This window comes from Mizuhopecten yessoensis, unplaced genomic scaffold, assembly GCF_002113885.1.
Source record: "Mizuhopecten yessoensis strain PY_sf001 unplaced genomic scaffold, ASM211388v2 scaffold9049, whole genome shotgun sequence".
Classification (NCBI taxonomy): domain Eukaryota; kingdom Metazoa; phylum Mollusca; class Bivalvia; order Pectinida; family Pectinidae; genus Mizuhopecten; species Mizuhopecten yessoensis.
Window position 1 is genome coordinate 58,848 of NW_018407853.1, and position 20,084 is coordinate 78,931.

Sequence of the window (20,084 nt, forward strand, 5' to 3'; positions counted from 1 at the left end):
GAATGTATGATGAAAGCAGTTGGACCGGCTTACATTTGCTAATAGATTTAGAGTGTATAGCTAATTTAAACTAACCAAATAAACAATGAATTTATATATATCTCGAATATTCTTAGTTCAATGGAGTTGATTTGATCCATCAACATGAAAATCCTGATTAAAAAAAACGTGAATGTGCATACAGCTGCAATACTTATCAGTTTCAAAGCATCAAGTACATGTATATAACATATAACCAGAGACTTATATTAGGCCTAATATATAATATATACGTCTCTGATTTAACATATCGTCAACTATAATATATCTCCACCTCTAGATTTCCTCATAATACGTGCGCTTGCATTGTTAAATATTGAAATAAAAAACAGTAAAAGAGATTACTAGTGTCGATTCAAATTATTGTCCAAAAACTCACATTATTTGGTAAAAAAACCCATTAATGCTACCACGGTATTAGATTAGATTGCTACCTAAGTCCGTGGTAAAAACTATAAGATATTGAAAACATAGTGCGACTAACCCTTCTAGGTAATGATTTATTTATCTTTTACATCGATTACTATATCACCTACAGCGTGAAAGGGAAGAATTTGTTGGTTTCTATCTACCCGGGTTTCACGCGCGAATGTGAAAAGTCCGCTAAATTTTAGATTATTCGGATTGTTTCTAAAATAGCCATCTATATAGGTGGTAAAGCGCTAAGGTAAATACTACTCCGAACATAATGCCTCGATGCTGCCTTGTGTATCATGTGATCACTAGGTAAGTCTTCTGATTGGTCCAATTCGTCACCAGCGGGGAATTCAACCGGCTTGCCTCGTTTCAATCCAGATTGACTCAGCTGAGCAAAACACCTTTCAAAATCTTTTCTTGAGTTGACTTGACAAGAACTGATTCTGAAGCCTCAATTAAGCCTGCATGTCTGTTGGAGTGTAATCTAGCTGCAGACAAGAAGGCAACGTTGTGTGCTTTAACATTATTTTATTTTCATTGAAACGGAGGCAGTGTGACATTTCGACTTCAAAATGTCGACGTTCGTGTTTGACGCTTATCAAGACTCTGAGAACCAAGCAACACGTCGGGTAAAAAATGCACCCAGAAATATTGCACCTAAGAGGGCTGCTTTGGGTGTCATAACCAACCAAGTCCGAGTGCAGCCGTTTAGAGCAGCAAAAGTAAGTTAAATTTAAATTATACTTCGTAGTTCATTGCAATATCCGACCCACCGAGCAAGACCCACCATTGTCCATGTTTGAAATTCAAGCGGCAGCGCAATTATCGGATATATTCGTTCATAATTTCATTTCTGGAAAATAATTAATAGATTGTCAACTTTATTATTGTGTTTGACTAAATTCGCAAATTTCTTTGTTTGAAATTAGGCGCTTGAATGCGAAAATGTGCGAACACGCGGAGATTGTGCACGGAGCTTGTATCTCACAAAGACGAAATGTTACATTAAATACAGCTTACATAAGCTGAATCAAAATCCTTTTTGTTTTGGTTTCTGAGATAATCGAGCATTTTTTTCTGTTTACCAGGCTGGCACCGAAGCATTTCAAGATGAAAATGCGTTTTCAAGGCAAGGAAAGGTTTTCGGACAGAAGCAGGAGGTCCAACCTTTTTCTATATTTGTTGACGACCGAAAAACATTACAAGAACTTAAGCCAGTATCTGCTAATATGGTGGCAAGTGCTGATACCAAAGTGCAATTGTCTGATGCTGTTACAACTCTAAACCGTCTCCATGATCCTCTTTCCACAGCAGCAAACAACTCTCTTATTTGCATAGATGAAAGTATTGGTGAGATATTTTGGATACTCAAATATTGTAATATTTACATAGGTGTGACGGTGTACAATTTCCTGTATATAGTGAACTAGTTCTGTAGTTCAGACAGGTTTTGATTAATTCTATCGGCCAAACTATATATTCACCATAAATATCCTGACACGCTTGGTTCTGCTGGCTGTGGTCATCGGGATACGGTAGTGGAAATGTACTCCCTATAGTCAGGTCCAGTACACTCTGCCGATTGAGCTATATAGCTATAAAGACCTATATAGCTATATACACCTATAAATTATAGCTGTATTGAGCTATATTTTCTCAGATTTCAAATTTCATTAAATTAAAGCAAAGTCGCATAAAACAATAAGGTTAATGGTAATGTTGACTACAAAAAGCATACAGTTAGATGTTTATTTTCATTTTTCATAAATGTAAAATTTCCGATTTCTTTACATCATTATTTTTTAAAAAGAATACTTATATTTAATGTCTTTTGTTATCAACTTAATGATACAATCTTCTTTTAAATGCGACTTTGTTCCGTTTTCCTTAAAAAAGAAAATCACTTGAAAATAGCTCAAAAGACCTATTTCAGATAGGTCAATAGAGCTATTATAGGTCTTTACAGCTATATAGCTCAATCGGCAGAGTGTACTGGACCTGTATAGTAGTACACAACATGACTACTGTATCTAAATTGGATCATTCTCTGCAAATATACTTTAATATTAAAATCAATAAATATGTCAACTGTTTAGTTAGTACAATGTAGCAGAACTGGACTGGGTTGACAGTCGGCAACTATATAGCTGAATTTTCAGGGCGTCCTTGGTTTGAACCCTTGTTTTAAGCATTTTGTGTATGCTTGGCAAGGGAATACCCAAACCTGGGTTGTAAAAAGTTGTCTTTGGGAGCGACAACTTTTAAGAGGAGGGGATTTCAATGATGAACTGATATCAACTATGGTATTTGTAATCGATGATCAGAAAGGGCAAACCAATCGATTTTCGATTTTAATCGATCATCAACTCATCACTACATAGAACTAATGAAGATAGTACAATGTTGGTCGCCAAGATCACAAGAGATGATTAATCTTATAAGTTCAGATAGCATTAGAAGATGTATTTCAAACTCAGATCTATTTGTTATCATTGAAAAATGGTGCATGCGAGGACAACATTTTGATTTGGACTGTAGGAATAAGTTCATACAAATTCCACATATCATAAAAAGTACTGGTCATTTGCAGCACAAAAATTGTCAAAATGTTGCAAAATTCAAGCTGTGATTCGTTTTGGGTACAGACACTTGCAAAAACTGGAAATACTTATTGTTGACATCAGTGTTGTTTAAATTACTTGCGCGAGTCCTGGTTATTTATCCACTGAATTTTCAATAAAAGAAGAAAATGAGTCTGTCCCCTTGCACAAGCATGTTCAGACACACAAATATATTTCAAGCTTTTGTCGTAGTTTTATGAATATTTCCAAAATGGAGAAATTGACCTAAAATATTTGAAACTATACCTTTTTCTGGAAAAGAATTCATCAGTACAATATGTATAACTAGCATTTATGAGAAATACCATCCATATATTAAATGAAAAGGACCCAACATCGTGCATATGCTACCACATGTACAATTGGTAACACTTTTGACAGATTTCGGTTATGTTTATAAAACATGATCTGTATCTGCAATTATTCTCGATTCTTGACAAAATTACCCATTGTGGTTTATTTTTAGAAAAAGTTTTTGATTCCAAAGTAATTTGTTTTTGAAAATAGAATGCTTAACTCCAGCATTTTGCTTCAGATTCTCCTATGGTGCTAGACATTTCACATGATGTAGCAGAAGAGGAGAAAAAACCTTTAAACAGAGAAGCTATCATCACAACTGTCCCAGAGTATGCAGAAGAAATATACACACATTTACGAGAAGCTGAAGTAAGTACTTTGGAAATTGTTGTTCCATGGCATTGGTCCGTGATTATGCGAATCACAAAATCCTTAGGCTGAAATAATATTAAACATATATGTAGGGTCCCATATGCATTCAACTGCCAATATATTTTGGAGACATAATTTGGGGATCGGATTTCATTTTCAAATAAAACTTGGGACAATTTTTTCTGTCTTGCAAGAAAAATCCCAAAAATCTGATTGATTTATTTTTTATTTTTTACAATTGAGGATAAGATGATTCTCACTTTCAAAAATAGGATTGACATTCGGTAAAGGCATGTACTATCAAGAATCAATAGGACATTGGACTATAAACAGCCTGTTTCCATTAGATGCCATATTGTATAATTTTGTCTTTTTTTTAGTTGAAAAATAAACCAAAGGCTGGCTATATGAAGAAACAACAAGACATCACAACTTCTATGAGATGTATTCTGGTAGATTGGCTTGTGGAAGTGTCCGAAGAGTACAACCTTCATCGTGAGACACTATTCCTCGCCATCAACTACATAGACCGCTTTCTGTCCACAATGGCTGTTCAGAGGGGCAAGCTTCAGTTGGTGGGCGCTGCCAGCATGTTTCTTGCATCGTAAGTGAAACTAGACCCGAAACATTTCATTTCTATGAACACTTATTTTTATCAAGAAAAACAACTTAATGTATGAATGTTTATGCTTGGCATTTGCTTATTTTCTGTTTTTGATTGACAGGAAATATGAAGAGATCTACCCCCCAGATGTTGGAGAGTTCGCTTACATCACAGATGACACATACACAAAGAAACAAGTAGGTTATTTCTCTGAACTTGATATGATAATCCCTGTCCATACTTAACAGTAGCTGTATAGGCCGGGCTAATACTAGTAATATATTGTATCTGAACTTTGATAATTCATGTTCTCGACACTAGTGGAGTACCGAAATCCGGAAACATCATTTAAATCGAGCTTGATATGATGTCGATTCGATAATCAATCTTGAAACTTTGTCATAAAGAAGACAAGTCTTTGTAGGTTTGTCACAAAGAACTGAAATTCTTGCATACATGCGGTCGCTTTTCAAGTTTAATCCAACGTAAACGTCACTTTCACCCGTTCTTGTTGATTTTCGCTTAAATCATGCCGTCATTCAAGCATGGTAGCTATAGCGTCATTACGTAAACAAGGTCAGTGCAGTGTTTTGTATGTACGGTTAAATTTATAACTTATAAATGACGAAATCCGGAAGTACGGCAAATGGCAGCCATCGTAATGAAAACACTTCGTTTTTTAGCAAAGGGATGATGGGACATTTTATAGTACCGATTCAATTTCAAATGGGTTAACTTAATTCACAATAATAAATGTCATATCAAGTACTTAACCCAAAATGCATAACCTTATTTGTTTGTGTTACAATCGCTATCATCATGACTTGTCTAGGAAAGGTGAGGTATGTTCACTTCTCAAACGATAATGAAACGGTCATTGTCAAATTCTGAGCTACGTTTTCTCATATGAACTTCTCTAAGATTAAGCTATTAGAAAAATAACACGTAGTTATATCAATATTTTTAAATGATTGGACAAAATGTCAATTTATTAGATGTATTCTTTTTGGCACTTATTTCAACTGATAATCGATTATCAAACTTGAATGTCCGATAATCGATCTTCAAAATTGGACCGATTCCCAGCACTACTCGACAGAGAGACAAAAGGTTGTCTGTAAAAGTTTATTATGGATTGCTAGCTCAAATTATTAAAGACAGGTCAGATACACTGTTATCAGCCATTTCTAAAATCATTAAAGGGGCTGGTCGGGGGGAAAATTACAAAATAAATGGGTCTAAATTCGTTCTCTGGCCTTACAAAAGTTATACCACAGCAATATGATGGGCGAGTTCTGCTGGGAATCGGTCCAGTTTTGACCACTGAAATCTCGGAAGCCCCGCGTAAATTTAGCGCAGATCTATTTATATATGTCACATGGTTGTTTCGAAAGTGAGGCAGTGAAGATAACGCACCGTCTATCAGCCATGTCGGACAAGACAGCAATACTATACGTAAATAATTGTTTTCAAAGGTCATGTATGATGCAAGTGTAGTATTCCTACCTATATGTTGTTATATATATAACGGTATTGATACCTCGTGCCTGTCATGACTTTAGCATGCATCTTTTTCTTTTGCCGCAATGTTTACATTTGGCTTTGTTGATGACACGCATGCGGTAAAATTGCATCACTGATCTGGGTCAATTGAGAGTTTTAGACTGTCATGTGACGATTTAGGATTTCTTTAATATAATTATAATTTTTACTCTTAGGGAGTGAATTTCAGCAAAATTTGAATCTGTATGTTTCATAAGAATATATTTTAAACATGTGTATGCCATTTTAGCAAATATGACATTTTTCCCCCGACCAGCCCGTTTAAGTACTGCAGAATTCTGACACATTGTGTTCATGGTAAACCTACTGACAAGCTTTGATTAAGGGTGCTTCCCTTTACAAAGGTTGGAAGAGAAAAAAGATAACACTTAACAGTATGAAGTGAGAGATACCATTAGCCTTGATGATTTCATCATTTTAAATAGGTTTATTTACCGAGAACCCTGATATTACAAAAGTTTTATTCTCCAAGTATTCATTCTTTTAAAGCAGAGTTCGCTATATTTTACAAAAATTGCCAACCTTTTATCCGACTATTTTAGAATTTTGTTAGAACACTGATATTATATGGCGTCATCTCATTGTTCATGATTGTTTTAAAACAAAAATTTAGCAACATCTGTTCACTGTTGAAATTGTGTTTTGAAGGTGCTGAGGATGGAACATCTTATCCTGAAGGTACTCAAGTTTGACATCTCTCCTCCAACTGCTAACTGGTTTTGTGACCATTTCCTTAAGCAAGCTGAATGTGATGACAAGACCAAATCACTCGCAATGGTAAGTTATGTTAGATTCTGAGAAACGGCAGATATTTTATATCTATTCTAAGCATGTTTGTGAACAAATTGTCTCTAAATCAAAACATCATTCAAAAGTTACATGGAGTTGTCCGTAGTATGTACAGTGTTTTATAGTGTTTGTTTCAGAAAAGGGTTCCTAAACCCGAAACTGTCAGTATATTAACCAATGAAATTATATATCACTGCATCTGTGTTTAATACAATTGTTTGAAAACACTATTGCAAAGTTGTGAATTTGTGTGTAGCTGCTGATAGAGCTGAGCTTAGTGGAGTGTGAAACCTTCCTGAAGTACAACCCTAGTCTACTGTCTGCAGCGGCCACCTGTCTAGCCTGCTACTCAATGGGAGATGACCAACCATGGGTAAGTTGCTACAAATTCAGTGATCTGAAAGGAATGTTACAAGAAATCTTGTGTTTGGGGTTCATCTGATGTGCAGTAATTTTTTCTCAAAAGCTGATTTAGATAAAGTTAAATGCTTCTCTTATTACACTTGCATATCTTGTATGTTTTACACACACCGAGCTCGAGCGTTATTAAATAAAGCAGTCACTCGTTACAGCTGGCAATTGTTTGATGCATCTAGATCTGGATGTCGCATTGAGTATGAACCTTTACAAGATGACCAAATGTATCTGCGGTCGAGGTCAAAGATCACATTTGTGCAATAACTGTATGGACTTTATTTCTAGACTGATGAGAATATTTGATAAAACTTAAAACAAGCTGGTACATTGCGTTTCCTCTGGCCCCAACATCGGATGTTTTGACAGATGCCTGGTGTGGGGGCCAGAGCACAACGCTATATCCAAACATGGAATTCTGTGACAACTGATTTAGGGAGACAACAAAAACGAATTTGTTTGGCATCATTAGGGTGGGGGAAATTTGGAAAGTATAGAAAAGAACGAGATGGCATTGGTGAAATGGGTGGATCAATGAAATACCTCCTTTATGAATTCATATGTGCAAGGTACAGTCAAACTTGCTCAAGTTATAACGCTCAGAGCAGTAGTACGCTCAAGAGTTGTAGTAGAAAATGATAAGATAGGTGGTTGCTATAAACATGCGAGCTCTAATATTTATATTATATCAAATATTGTTGAGTCGAGTCGTTGATATACAACTTCAACTTTTCATTAGTTATCATTACTCTTCAGTTCTGAAATATGTGAGGTGTAGAAATGAAAACAATATTGGATAATTCAAAACCTTTACCATGATTAATTCAATTATTTTCATACAATATTTCGATTTAAACATTTAATACCACTGGATGGTTTTTAATTTGTGTCAGAAGAGTGGTTTCATTACATTGTATGTTCATCTGCATGTACTATAAAGTTGGAAGTCATTGAAATTCATTTATGTCTACAAAATTCAGTGATGTACAATGTAATTAATAGAAACTGAGCAATCAACCAAACAAAATTTATATACACCCTTATATGCGAAGATAAATTTGTTCGAAGATTTTTGCACTGTAAAATAAAATAAACTATTTTTTAAGACCCAATCTGGTGTGTAAAGTATGTTATGATTGTACCCGTGTGTTGATATTTACAGCCTGCTAGTATGGTCAAGTTGACAGGATACGAGTTGTGTCATATGGTGGAATGTCTACAGGATCTGTACAACACTTATTGCAATGCAACAAAACACCCACAACAGGCCGTCGTGGAGAAGTACAAACACACCAAGTGAGTAATTAACTAAGTTTTTGTATGTTATTCAGTGATTTTCTTTCAGTTTAACAGCTGAATGCAGGCTGCTTTTCCTGTCTAAAAAGTGCTTCATTTTCCCATAATGAAGAAAACATCAGACAGGAATATCTTCCAAATTTCAATAACAATAATGCTGTATTTTCCGAATTAATGTAGGAACAGGCTGTTGTAAAATTTAGGTTGAAAAATCACTGAAATCCTGTAAATCATTTGATCCGACGAGCTACTTGTAAAGTACAATCCTCAGTCCGATGCCCAAGAATAGCACATTTTTGTCAAGAGTGAAATGAAAAATAACAATTCACGGTATAAAAATTAATTTTAAAGTTGCATCTAAATATGAAATTGAACATCCCTGACTTGTAGCAAAGATTTAAAAAGGTGCTAGTTTCCACCAATATTACATGGATACTTTTTTTAATTCCACAACATTTTGTAACGTTTTCTTAGTTGTGCAATAATTTTGTGATTTGTCTGTTTGATATCCTTGTACATGTACATGGTTGATAAATTTGTAAAGAACTTGGGTTTTCCCCATAACTATTAATCTTAAAATTTTCTTGCAGACATCATGAAGTGTCCAACTTCAGCAAGTACCCACCTCCTGCTCAGCTGTCCTTATAGACCAAGTGACAGGAGTCGGAAATCCTGGAGCTGTAGAGGGGAAGTCCCCAGTCCCAACCCAGGGGGCTTTGCACTTCCCTGCATGTGGCCCACACAGGAGTACGTCATACCAAGTTCTTTCATTGCTGCGGCCTGTCGATCCATTTGACGTGCCCGTACAACCAGCCGGATCAACTACCAATTGTGTTCAAGGGAGAGAGGATGTGGTTTGGAATAAAGTTTTGATGAGTTGTGTATGCTTCTGGTCTTTCTGCAGCACAGGAGTGTTACCATGAACTGATTTATTTTGAGTTCCTTCCATCCACGCATTGAAGAGAGGAAATAGCAGCTATTTGTGTTTTAGTCCTAGGTGCAATACAAACTTCATTTTACTTCAACTACATGTTTTCATTGGTATCTGATCATTAGTGTCTTGAAATCTTCGTTTCTAGTGATATTATTTTAAAACGCATTTGATTTTAATGACGACCATTTTTTATCATCTCGACTTTTATACAATCCAATATATTTTTTGTCATAAATGAAATGAGAACTTTTGAAGTTTTATACATTACAGAAATTAATTTTAAAGGCATGTTGATTAAATTGTGCATTGAATGATTACAGTGAGAAATTTGTTGGAGGACATTTCTTTATGGTTGGTTTTTGTAACTAATGAAATGTTTCCTCTTCAATCATTGCAATTTTTTTTCATTTCATTTCAAAGAATCATGAACAAAATAATGAGTTTGTTTTCTCATTTGGATGGTGCTATTTTATGATTTTTATTTTTTAATTTCATTGCATAAAGGATTCAAACATACTATTTCCTTCGGCAGTACTAGAATATTTCCATTTGAAAGAATATATAGCCCAATGTCTTTTCTGATTACTTTAGGAATTATTCATTTACTTCACTGCATGCTAGATAAATTGACAAACTGTGTCTCCCAGTGGAAGTGTATCACCTAGGGGAGGTATTTTTGCAGTTTTCTAAATTAAAAAAAAGATCAGATAGTCACTTGACATGTTCAGAAGATATTTGAATACATTTTAAACATATCAATTTAGCAAATATTTTACAAGTAATATAGAATCATCTGAATAAATGCTAAGTTTGTTTTGAGCAAAAACAGTAATTGAACACTAATTTCGCGAGCTTTTGAAATGTCTGTTTGTCGAGCAAAGCAAGAAAACACATTTTCAAAGTTCTCAAAATAAGTTCTCAATTACTGTTGGTGTTCAAAAACACAGTAGACTAGTGGTTCAACCTTTGGATATCTTTATTCAGAATTCAGTACCTACATGTGTATTTTATTGTTACATTCAGCACTTTTTTAAAAATAATTTGACGTTGACTTTGATGATATAAGTAATTAAGCTATCATTCTGACAAGTGTGTCTATTTTTGTGTAAAACCATAGAACTGCTGTTAACATGCCTAATATCATTGGGAACGGAGTATCAATGTGTATAAGGTCGTAAACGAGTCCCAACGATTGCCTCACTATTCATTAGAAGTCATTTTTTTACCCATAGAAATATAGTGTGATTGTCCACAGCTACTTTTATTTATGAATACCTCCTTTCTGCCATTCTGTTTGCACCTCTGTACATAGTGTTGCTCTCTGTACAAACTTTTACTGTTGTCTTATTCTGTCTTCTGAGGGTGTTACTGAAATGATCATGTGTGTGTTTGTTAATGTCTCAACATTCAAACAAATGATGTATAATTGTGTTAAGTTAATTTTATGAATGATTTGATTGGGATGAATGTCTTTTAGTATAACTGCATAAAGTGAAGATGTGCAACGATGTATATTTTTAGCCATAGGTGCAACAGATGAATTGGGACCCTATGGAGGTGGCATGATTTGAACAGAGGGCAGCACATTCCCATCTTATAAATGACTTTGTGTTCCGATTGCATCATGATTATTATATATTTAAATTGTAATGGCGTGTAGATATTGAATTTTACATATAAAACTTTTTAATTAAAATTAAAACTTGCTCTTTGTCCTTATTTCAAAAGCTCGGCTGACTGGTACACGTGCTTTGGGCTCAACTTTGTTGATCACTGGTCACCTTATCAATTAACTCTGCTTTCTTTGAAAAGATGGGCCTTGACCAATGCTTTCTTTGAGAAGATGGGCCTTGACCAATGATTTTAATGTCACTATCATTTGAATTAACTCTGCACTACAAAACAACTTGAGGTTGTAACGCTCTGTTTTGGCACAGAATTGGATGGGGGGAGACGACTTTGAAAATTTGATTCCAACACTATAAATGTGAAACATTTATGTAAAATTATCACTGGCCTGGCAAGTCTTAATGTAGTGACTTTAATTGCATTTGGCACCAACATTTTGCCTTTTAAGTAAACTGGTTTGAAGAAAAGATGAACCATGTGATACTACATGAAGTCTATTGACAAAATATCCAAATGCTTAAGGAATGATTTTTATTTTTTCAACATTTATGAGGTCATAACAACAATGGGTTTATGGACATATTGAATGAATCGCGTTAGCGATTCATGTAAAATATGTCCAAAAACCCATTGTTGTTATGNAATAAACAGGGTTTGTTCCTGCTTATACACGGGTGCAACGCAGTGGCGAGAACAGTGTTTTTTCGCGGGGAAATGTGAGAGATCTTAGCAACCGTCAACAACAATAACACAACAAAATGTAGTTCCATATTCAAGTTTATTTGTATCACAGGACACGTGAATACGTGGATATTTCACAAAGCACAGTTCAATATTATTTTAAGATGTAAGAATTAAGCATCTAGGTCGGTCGTTCCGAGTGAGTAGTTTTTGTAGTGTATTACTACGTAGTGTGGTCAGGTTACTATCAGTTCCCACGTGCTGAGATTCTATGAACACCTGTGTTATGCATTTATGAATGTAATTTTTGCCAATGGGTCTAAGCATACAGAATGTAAATATAATGCAGTGAAAGTTTTGAAATATAATCTTTTGTTTTTGGCTACTACCAGAAAAACGGTGGAACCAATCAAAATTAAATGGGGAACACAATTGAATTGCACTTGAAAGCACAAGTTTGGTAGAAATGTGTACAAACTCGGAAAAATAATATGCGCTAGTAATCCAGCGATATTTGAAGTATGAAAATTAGCTCAAATCCTTGCTGATTTCAATTGATGCTCGACCCAATATATCAAGTGACAAAAGGGACATACTTTTGGTCAAAATGTTCAAGTACATGTAATCAAAACATCTCTGACGAAGGTTTGTTATAAAACTTGGGACAGCAAGCTTAAGGTCAACAGTTCTTTTTATATGCCAGTCGTATTATGGTATGTGCTAGCTGTCCATCCGTCCGTTAACTTTTACTTGTCGTCATTGCTCTCCTGTTTTCATTCATGAACATAATTATCTTGAACTTTAAATGCAATTTGGCAAGGTTTTGTCCTTATTTCATTGCCAAATAAGGGCATTGTGTAATAAATGCAAAAACTTTTTTTTTTTTTTTTTAAATCATTTCATTTCAAATTTTATACAGTAATGCAAGAAGCAATAATGTTCAACATAAATTATTACAGGTTTTTCGGTCGAGTTTTGGCGTATCACACTTTACATAGCAACACTACTTAATGTTTGCCGTTAACTTTTCATTGTTTATACAGTAACTCGAACAATTATTTTATTTTTGTCAATTACCTGAATGCTTTGAACAAGTTCTTAAATCATGACATTTAAACACTTTTTGGCACAGTTATGCCCCTTTTTCATTGCCAAATAATGGTATTCCTTCGAAAATGCAAGCGCTTTTGAATTATTTGTTTACAATTTAATTCCTTTCAAATTTAGTATGGTACTTAAAACCAAACATCAAATATCGCTAACTGCTTCCAATATATCGATCCCCTTCCGAGGGTCTGACGGGCGTATTGTGCTTCCGTTTGCGGTGCTTTTGTTTACTTTAACAATAAAGTAACAAACTGGACTAAATATAATGTCATTACAGATTCTGCAGGGGAACATTTTCCTAATGTCAGATTCTGCCAGGGAACATCACTATACAGTTACAACCTCCTTGGAGTGACTAGGCGCAAATACAGCAAGTGGAGTTGTCTTTTCCGATGTTTTACATGGAACATCCTTTCAATAATGTAGCTAAAGTTTGTCTTGTGAATTCATGGAGTAGATGCTGAATATAGGGGGAGTGGGGTGGTAAGGTCCTTATCTCTGAATCGAAATGTATGATCTTTTTTAATCTTGACGTGGTGATACACCGTGATATGTGGATTTGCAACATGATTTAAAAAAAAATCTAGGATCAAGTCGCTGTTACTAAAAATAGAATATGAGGGGTACAGTCTTGATCTCAGAATCTGAATGTCTGATCTTTTGACCTGTTTTTCTAGTTCAAATGATCATTAAATGAAATGAACAATATTTGAAGGTTGAATAATTTTATTTTTAAGTCTTTCTGACACAATTGTGAAAAATATTTTAAGTACTCATTCCACCTGTTCTTACAGAACATCTCGGTACATTTAGTCAGTCATCTCACATCCTGGAAATTCCAGGGGTTACATTCTTGTACATTCTCTGTGGAGGGTATAAACATAGGTAAAGAGGTCAACCCAAGGATTTTGAAGATGACATTTAACATCATGATATAAGTTCTATTACATATACTTTCATTTGTAGAAAGTTCATACCAATGTTCAGCACTAATATATATCAAACAGTATACATTTCAGGGTCAAGCTCGCAAACAAAAAAAGGGGTTTTCACCAACCAGTCTAGTGCCTCATTTCCCTTTGAATAATAAATACTACAGAATGTTTACAGGCTTGCTTTCAGAGAACTGCCAGTCGGAGGTGAAGGTCACCTGAACTATATATAGAAATTAAAATATTTTTGAAAGGAAATATTGCTCAAGCAATTATTTCCCTCAGATAATGTCCAGTTAATTTGTGTCTTGTATTAAGACTTCTAGGTTCACAATCAAAACTTTGGAAGACTGTCATGTTCAGTAACATTCCAATGCTAAAAAAACAGATCCAAGAGGGATCTTGGCACCCACCTTTGTAACATCTTCATAGGTTTTATGTAAATCTTGTTTTCCTTTATCTTGGATAAAGTCATGTAAACAGTAAATGTATCTTGTAACTTTTGATCAAAACCTCCTACTGATGTGTATAACATTCTTTCAAAGCTATTTACTAGCACAGTACTTGTGTGTAATAAGGAGAACAAATATTTGAGAAAGATCTGTCTGAAGTACTTTGGAAATAGCGATAACAAACTGTGAAAAATCCAAGATGGTCACCTGACGACCTTTTTGTTTTTCTGATCTGCCTAAAAATGAAATATGCACAATTTAGAATCAACATTGAAATTTTAAAAAGATTTGTTAAGCATGCGTACCTCTTGAGAAATAGTGATAATATAATTGAACTGTCAAAATCCAAGATGGCTGTCTGGTGGCCATCCGGTTGTTGGGATTAGTCCCAAAAATCAATATGCAGAAGTAGTGACCATGGAGAAACAAACTACATGTAAAATTTGAAAAAAATCATCCCTCCACAACTATCTGAGAAATAGCGCAAACAAACTTTTAACTCCCAAATTTCAAATCAGTCCCAAAATTTGATATGCATTACTTGGGATCATCGGAAACTTGAGTGTAAAATTGAAGAAAGATTCCTACAGCACTTTCCGAGAAATAGCGTTAACAAGAGTTGTTTAAGGACAAAGTTTGATTTGAATGCCAAAGAACTATTAAAACAGTGTATGATATAAAATAACACTGATTCTGAACATTTAGCACCTAGTATCCTATTGGGATTTGATAAATACTGAAACTGTCACTCATCTCATCCAATTAGCACCCAGGCCCCCACCAGGACATGATAATACTGAAAATGTTGGTCTCGTCCAATCAGAGACCAGGTCCCTACTGGGTTGAAAATATTGTATGTCTCATCCATTAGAAACCAGAACTTGACTGGGACTTGATAAATACTGAAAATATCACATGTCTCATCTAACCAGAAACAAAGCCCAAAATACATCTTCATAGATACTGATGATATTAAACCTCTCATCCAATCAGAAACCATGTCTCAACCTGAACTGAGTAAGAAAAAATAATGTTGCACATCTCATTCATACTGATAAGGCCAATTTTTTTTAAAAAATCTGTTTAGGGTTGCATGGGCCAAAAAACTAGGGTAAGTAGGTCGGTTTTTTTTTGGTTTTTTGTTTTTGTATATTTTTGGTCATGTGATTATGACACTACTATTGTATGTAAAACAAAGAATTACATAAACAAGGTTCATTTGGCGGCAAATTGTGCTCCATATGATGACATTTTTTATTTTAATTTTTTGTTCTTTGTTTTTTCATCAAAAAGTTTTGGGTCGAGGGTAAAAAGCTAGGGTCGGTCGGGAACCCTAAACAGACACCTAAATGCAAATTTTATTCAAAAAATAGACTGCACATTTACACTTTTTTCTTGTAATGTGCATAAAGTTCCAGGGATTTCATCCTTGACACTCCAGGGGTTATGCTCACACTCTCTGGACCCGTAATTTGTCAGAGCATGTTAATTCAGGACACAGTGCTAGGTATTTGATTGGTCACGGGTAAAAAAAAGTCTGACCAATGCTAGGCTGATACCTTTCCTTTGATGAATAAAGAAGAGTTACACCAACTTCAAAGCCAGTCCATTTTCGGTTAGGCTACTGTAAGTGAGCACCATTTTCGGTTAGGCTACTGTAAGTGAGCACCATTTTCGGTTAGGCTACTGTATTAGTGAGCACCATTTTCGGTTAGGCTACTGTAAGTGAGCACCATTTTCGGTTAGGCTACTGTAAGTGAGCACCATTTTCGGTTAGGCTACTGTAAGTGAGCATAACCCCTGCATTAGCAAGGATGCAGGGGTTTATGCTAAAACTGTAATTGTAACTTGCAAGAGATATTTTTTCATCTTCAATAAGATTCATCAGTTTGGAAATATGTAATATAAAAGTTTTACTTTATACACAAACAATGTACATATTAAACATGTTGCAACTTGCAACGTTTCAAGTCGGACTGGTCCCTTTGTCAAGCTATGACTGAGTGAGCATAATGGTTGTTTATCATTTTATATCAGCAAGATGATGCAGCTCTTATCCTTATTATCAACAAGAATTCCAGTGATGTGTCGCCTACCCAGGTTTAAATGAAATGATGACTGGTTGCAATTAATCCATGATGGTGGAAAGAAATCAATTACATTTACTGATGTACAAAGTTCAGATTGCAGCAGCCTCATTTCATATTTGTGAATTTGGCTATGCATCAAGCAAGAGCGAAGGACGTTGATAATAGCATATACATGTACTAGATTTATCACAGTCTGATCATTCCTTAAAAATACATCATCTAGAAACCATCAGCCAATCAGATCACAGCAGCCCCATTAAATTTCCATTAAATTTGCTAAGCATGAAACTTTGTGAGTATCTACTTATGGTAAGTTTCATGAAAACCTGATAACATCAAATGTCAAACGATATAGACTTTAATCATATCTGTAGGAAATCCAAGATGGCGACTGGTAGCCATATTGAATTTTGGATCCAAAGTTGAGTTGGTAATTAATGCTATAGTTTGGTATATGAAGAAAATTTCATAAAATTCAAAGCACTCTTTCAAAAGTTATTGCACAGAAATCATGATAATTTTCATAAATCCAAGATGGCAGCTGGTGGCTGGCCATGATGATACACAGTTATAAGTGAAATCAAATTTGAGAGGGAAATTGAAACTGTAAATGTGCATAAAGTTAAATGAAAATCTAAGCATTCCCTTCAAGGTTATCACTTGAAAACCATCAGACTTCACAAAATTTCAGAAAGCTGCTTGTAGCCAGGTTAATTTTCAGATTGGGTTCCAATGGTTATTTTATATAATAAGAAGGTAAAATTTCATAAACTCTAAGCATTTCTTGAAGACTTATTGCTTGGAAACCATTTGTGCAGATGACAATACAGACAGAATTATCACAATGTCACCTGGCATCAGGCGACACAAAAATGACAAATATTTTCACTTAGTGCCATTTCGCACACATATACATACAAAACTGAAAGCTTTACCAGGGGCAACTAACATTTTAAGAAAAAGCATGGGTACACATTTTTGTCTTTTTAACATGACTTTAAGCAATAAAAACATATTTTTGCTAAATGAATTGATGTATAACTACAATCAAGTACAAAAATATTCTCTCAGTTATTGATGAGACTCCGTTTCAGAAATCTCAAGTTGCTGACATCAGATATCTTGAGTTCCTGGATGTCAAATTACACCTTGGAAATCCACAATCCCTGGATGTCAAATTACACCTTGGAAATCCACAATCCCTGGATGTCAAATCACACCTTGGAGATCCACAATCCCTGGATATCAGATTACACCTTAGAGACCTCCAGTTCCTGGATATCAGATAACACCTTAGAGACCCCCACTTCCTGGATGTCAGATAACACCTTGGAGACCTCCAGTTCCTGGAAGTCAGATAACACCTTGGAGACCTCCAGTTCCTGGAAGTCAGATAACACCTCAGAGACCTCCAGTTCCTGGAAGTCAGATAACACCTCAAAGACCTCCAGTTCCTGGATGCTAAATTACACCTCAGAGACCTCCAGTTCCTGGATGTTAAATTACACCTCAGATACCTCAAGTTTCTGGATGTTAAATTACATCTCAGAGACCTCAAGTTTCTAGATGTTAAATTTCATCTCAGAGACCTCAAGTTCCTGGATGTTAAATTACACCTCAGAGACCTCAAGTTTCTGGATGTTAAATTACATTTCAGAGACCTCCAGTTCCTGGATGTTAAATTACACCTCAGAGACCTTCAGTTCCTGAATGTTAAATTACACCTTAGAGACCTCCAGTTCCTGGTCGTCAAATACCCCTGGGACATCTCCTGTTTCTGGATGTCTGATTACAGCAAGAAAGTCTCCAGGTTTTGGATGTTATGCCTCAGGGCTTGCCACGTGGCAGATGTCACTGATATTATGCCTCTGATATCTCAGATTCCTGAATGTCACAGAGTTTAGATATTTTCCGTGTTTTGAGTTCATCAACCTTCCTGCTTGGTGTATTACGTTCACTTTCATCACTTCCTACAGAATCGGTCTCAGAGTCACCAGACATCATACACTTAGATTCATCCTTCCCGTATGGGTCAACAATCCGGAAAGCTTCTAAAAACTCATTAAAGTCAATGAAACCGTCCTTGTTTAAGTCCAGGCTATGTGCAATGTCTATGATTTGGTCGTGTGATATGGATATATCCTGGGTATTAATCATCACACTGAGGGCTTCCTCAAACTCCTCCATGGAAATTGTACCTAGTAATGAACAGAGCAAACATGAGTTATTAAACAAGAAACTTTGTCAGGAATACCACAGTATTAATTGTCTTGCTTTCATTTCATAAGGGGCCGTTGTGGCAAAGTGGTTAAGGCATCTGACATTCTGCTACAACTAGCCCTCCACCATTGGGTCGCGGGTTTGAGACCTACATGGGGCAGTTGCCAGGAACTGGCCATTGGACGGTGGTTTTTCTCTGAGAACTCTGGCTTTCCTCCACTATCTAAACATGGCACGACCTTAAATGACCATAGCTGTTAATAGGAGGTAAACACAAACAAACCAAACCAAACTTGCTTTCATTATATTTTTTTCTTTTTTTTCTTTGAGGGTAAAATGAAATGTAAATCTTTCCATTTAAACAAAGAGGCCCAAAGGGACTGTATCACTCACCTAAATATTTAAATTTCAACTATCAAGAAAAGCTTCAGTCATCAAATATATAAACACCCAAATTTATCCATTCAGTGCACAGCTCCTCTGAGGAGCTACATGTTCCATGTTATGACCAAGGGGCTGCTTCTCCAGAGCATTCCTAGACCCCTGATCTAATTCTGGTAGCATTATTATGTGTTTGCCTTTTCATACTCAGCAAGCTCATATTTGGTTATAAGGTGGATATTTCAAACATTTGCATGTTATTTCTCAGGGACTAAGTCACCAAGGACATGGCCAGCCCAAAGACTAATTCTAAAGAATGATTGTATTCACCTCCTCATGCCCAGCAATTGTGTATGTTGGGTGTGAATCTCAACCATTTTCACGAAATCACCAATGGATCAAGTCTCCAAGGGCAGGGATGGACCTCAGAACCTATCATTGTAGCATTAGTGCATTTGTCTCTTCATACCCAGAAATTATGTCAATGATTACATAGTGGAGACCTCATCTTTTTCCAGGTAAGACCTAAGAACTTTGTCCTCAGGGGCCAGCAGGGTACCTTTAGCAATTATAGTAGCATGAAAGCATTCTTCTCTTCATGCTCAGCCATTGTATGGCTATAGAGTGGGGTTCTTAACTGTTATTACTAAGTGGCTAAGTCCTGAGTGACCCCAACAGGGACCTGATTCCTTCACCTAAAAACATTGGGTCCCATTGACTCAGGATACTCAGGAGTAAATTAAAAAAAAAAAAAAATGAGTGAATTTTGAAAAATATCCCTTTATTCTTAGTAGAAGAGGTATTTAAGGGATTTACCTCTACTTCATTTCTATTGAGAAACACCATTTGTTCATACAAAAGTTAGACCACTTGATAAAGGGATTTTCAAGGACAAATTCCCATTATTTCTGCAAAAGAAGGATTTTGAAAATTTACCTTTATTTCCCTTATTAAATATTTAGTCATCTTGGCCACACAATGATCCAGACCTTTGGCAAAATTTACTTTATAGCTGTTTTATACTACATTTTATAGTAGTTTAACGAAAAAATAGTTGACAGACTGACAACAGAGACCTCACCACGATTGATACAGAGCTAAAATTAATTAATCCATCTGAAATCAGGAATGACATGTTTTCACCTTCAGAAGATCAATTTCTAATTTCTAATTTTTAAATTTCAAAATAAGCACATTGTTCGCTTAACATAACATAATGATTTAATTTATACATAGATTTAAATTT

The 20,084-nt window shown here is 35.4% G+C and overlaps 2 protein-coding genes across 2 annotated transcripts in view; one reads left to right on the forward strand and one right to left on the reverse strand.

The window, feature by feature from the left end:
- The first annotated feature begins 814 nt into the window (after positions 1–814).
- On the forward strand, positions 815–11,036 carry LOC110457210 (G2/mitotic-specific cyclin-A-like). The gene is made up of 9 exons (XM_021508378.1): positions 815–1,178; positions 1,545–1,806; positions 3,613–3,743; positions 4,127–4,350; positions 4,472–4,547; positions 6,562–6,690; positions 6,959–7,075; positions 8,279–8,412; positions 9,003–11,036. The coding sequence occupies exons 1-9, from the start codon at positions 1,029–1,031 to the stop codon at positions 9,058–9,060; spliced, it is 1,281 nt and encodes a 426-aa protein (XP_021364053.1). The 5' UTR covers positions 815–1,028; the 3' UTR covers positions 9,061–11,036.
- A 7,039-nt stretch (positions 11,037–18,075) lies between these two features.
- The window catches only part of LOC110457245 (serine/threonine-protein phosphatase with EF-hands 2-like), a 53,591-nt gene continuing 51,582 nt past the window's right edge, over positions 18,076–20,084 (reverse strand). The window contains exon 15 of the mRNA XM_021508430.1: positions 18,076–18,435. Within this exon, the coding sequence (XP_021364105.1) occupies positions 18,098–18,435 (338 nt within the window). The 3' untranslated portion in view covers positions 18,076–18,097. The remainder of the gene's footprint in view (positions 18,436–20,084) is intronic.

What these genes read in the sequence shown, in the direction of transcription:
- LOC110457210 (XM_021508378.1), top strand. Translation starts at nt 1,029, where the DNA reads ATGTCGACGTTCGTGTTTGACGCTTATCAAGACTCTGAGAACCAAGCA. An exon ending in CACATTTACGAGAAGCTGAA is followed by an intron (nt 3,744 to 4,126) that starts GTAAGTACTTTG and finishes TCTTTTTTTTAG; the next exon opens with TTGAAAAATAAACCAAAGGC. An exon ending in AGACCAAATCACTCGCAATG is followed by an intron (nt 6,691 to 6,958) that starts GTAAGTTATGTT and finishes ATTTGTGTGTAG; the next exon opens with CTGCTGATAGAGCTGAGCTT.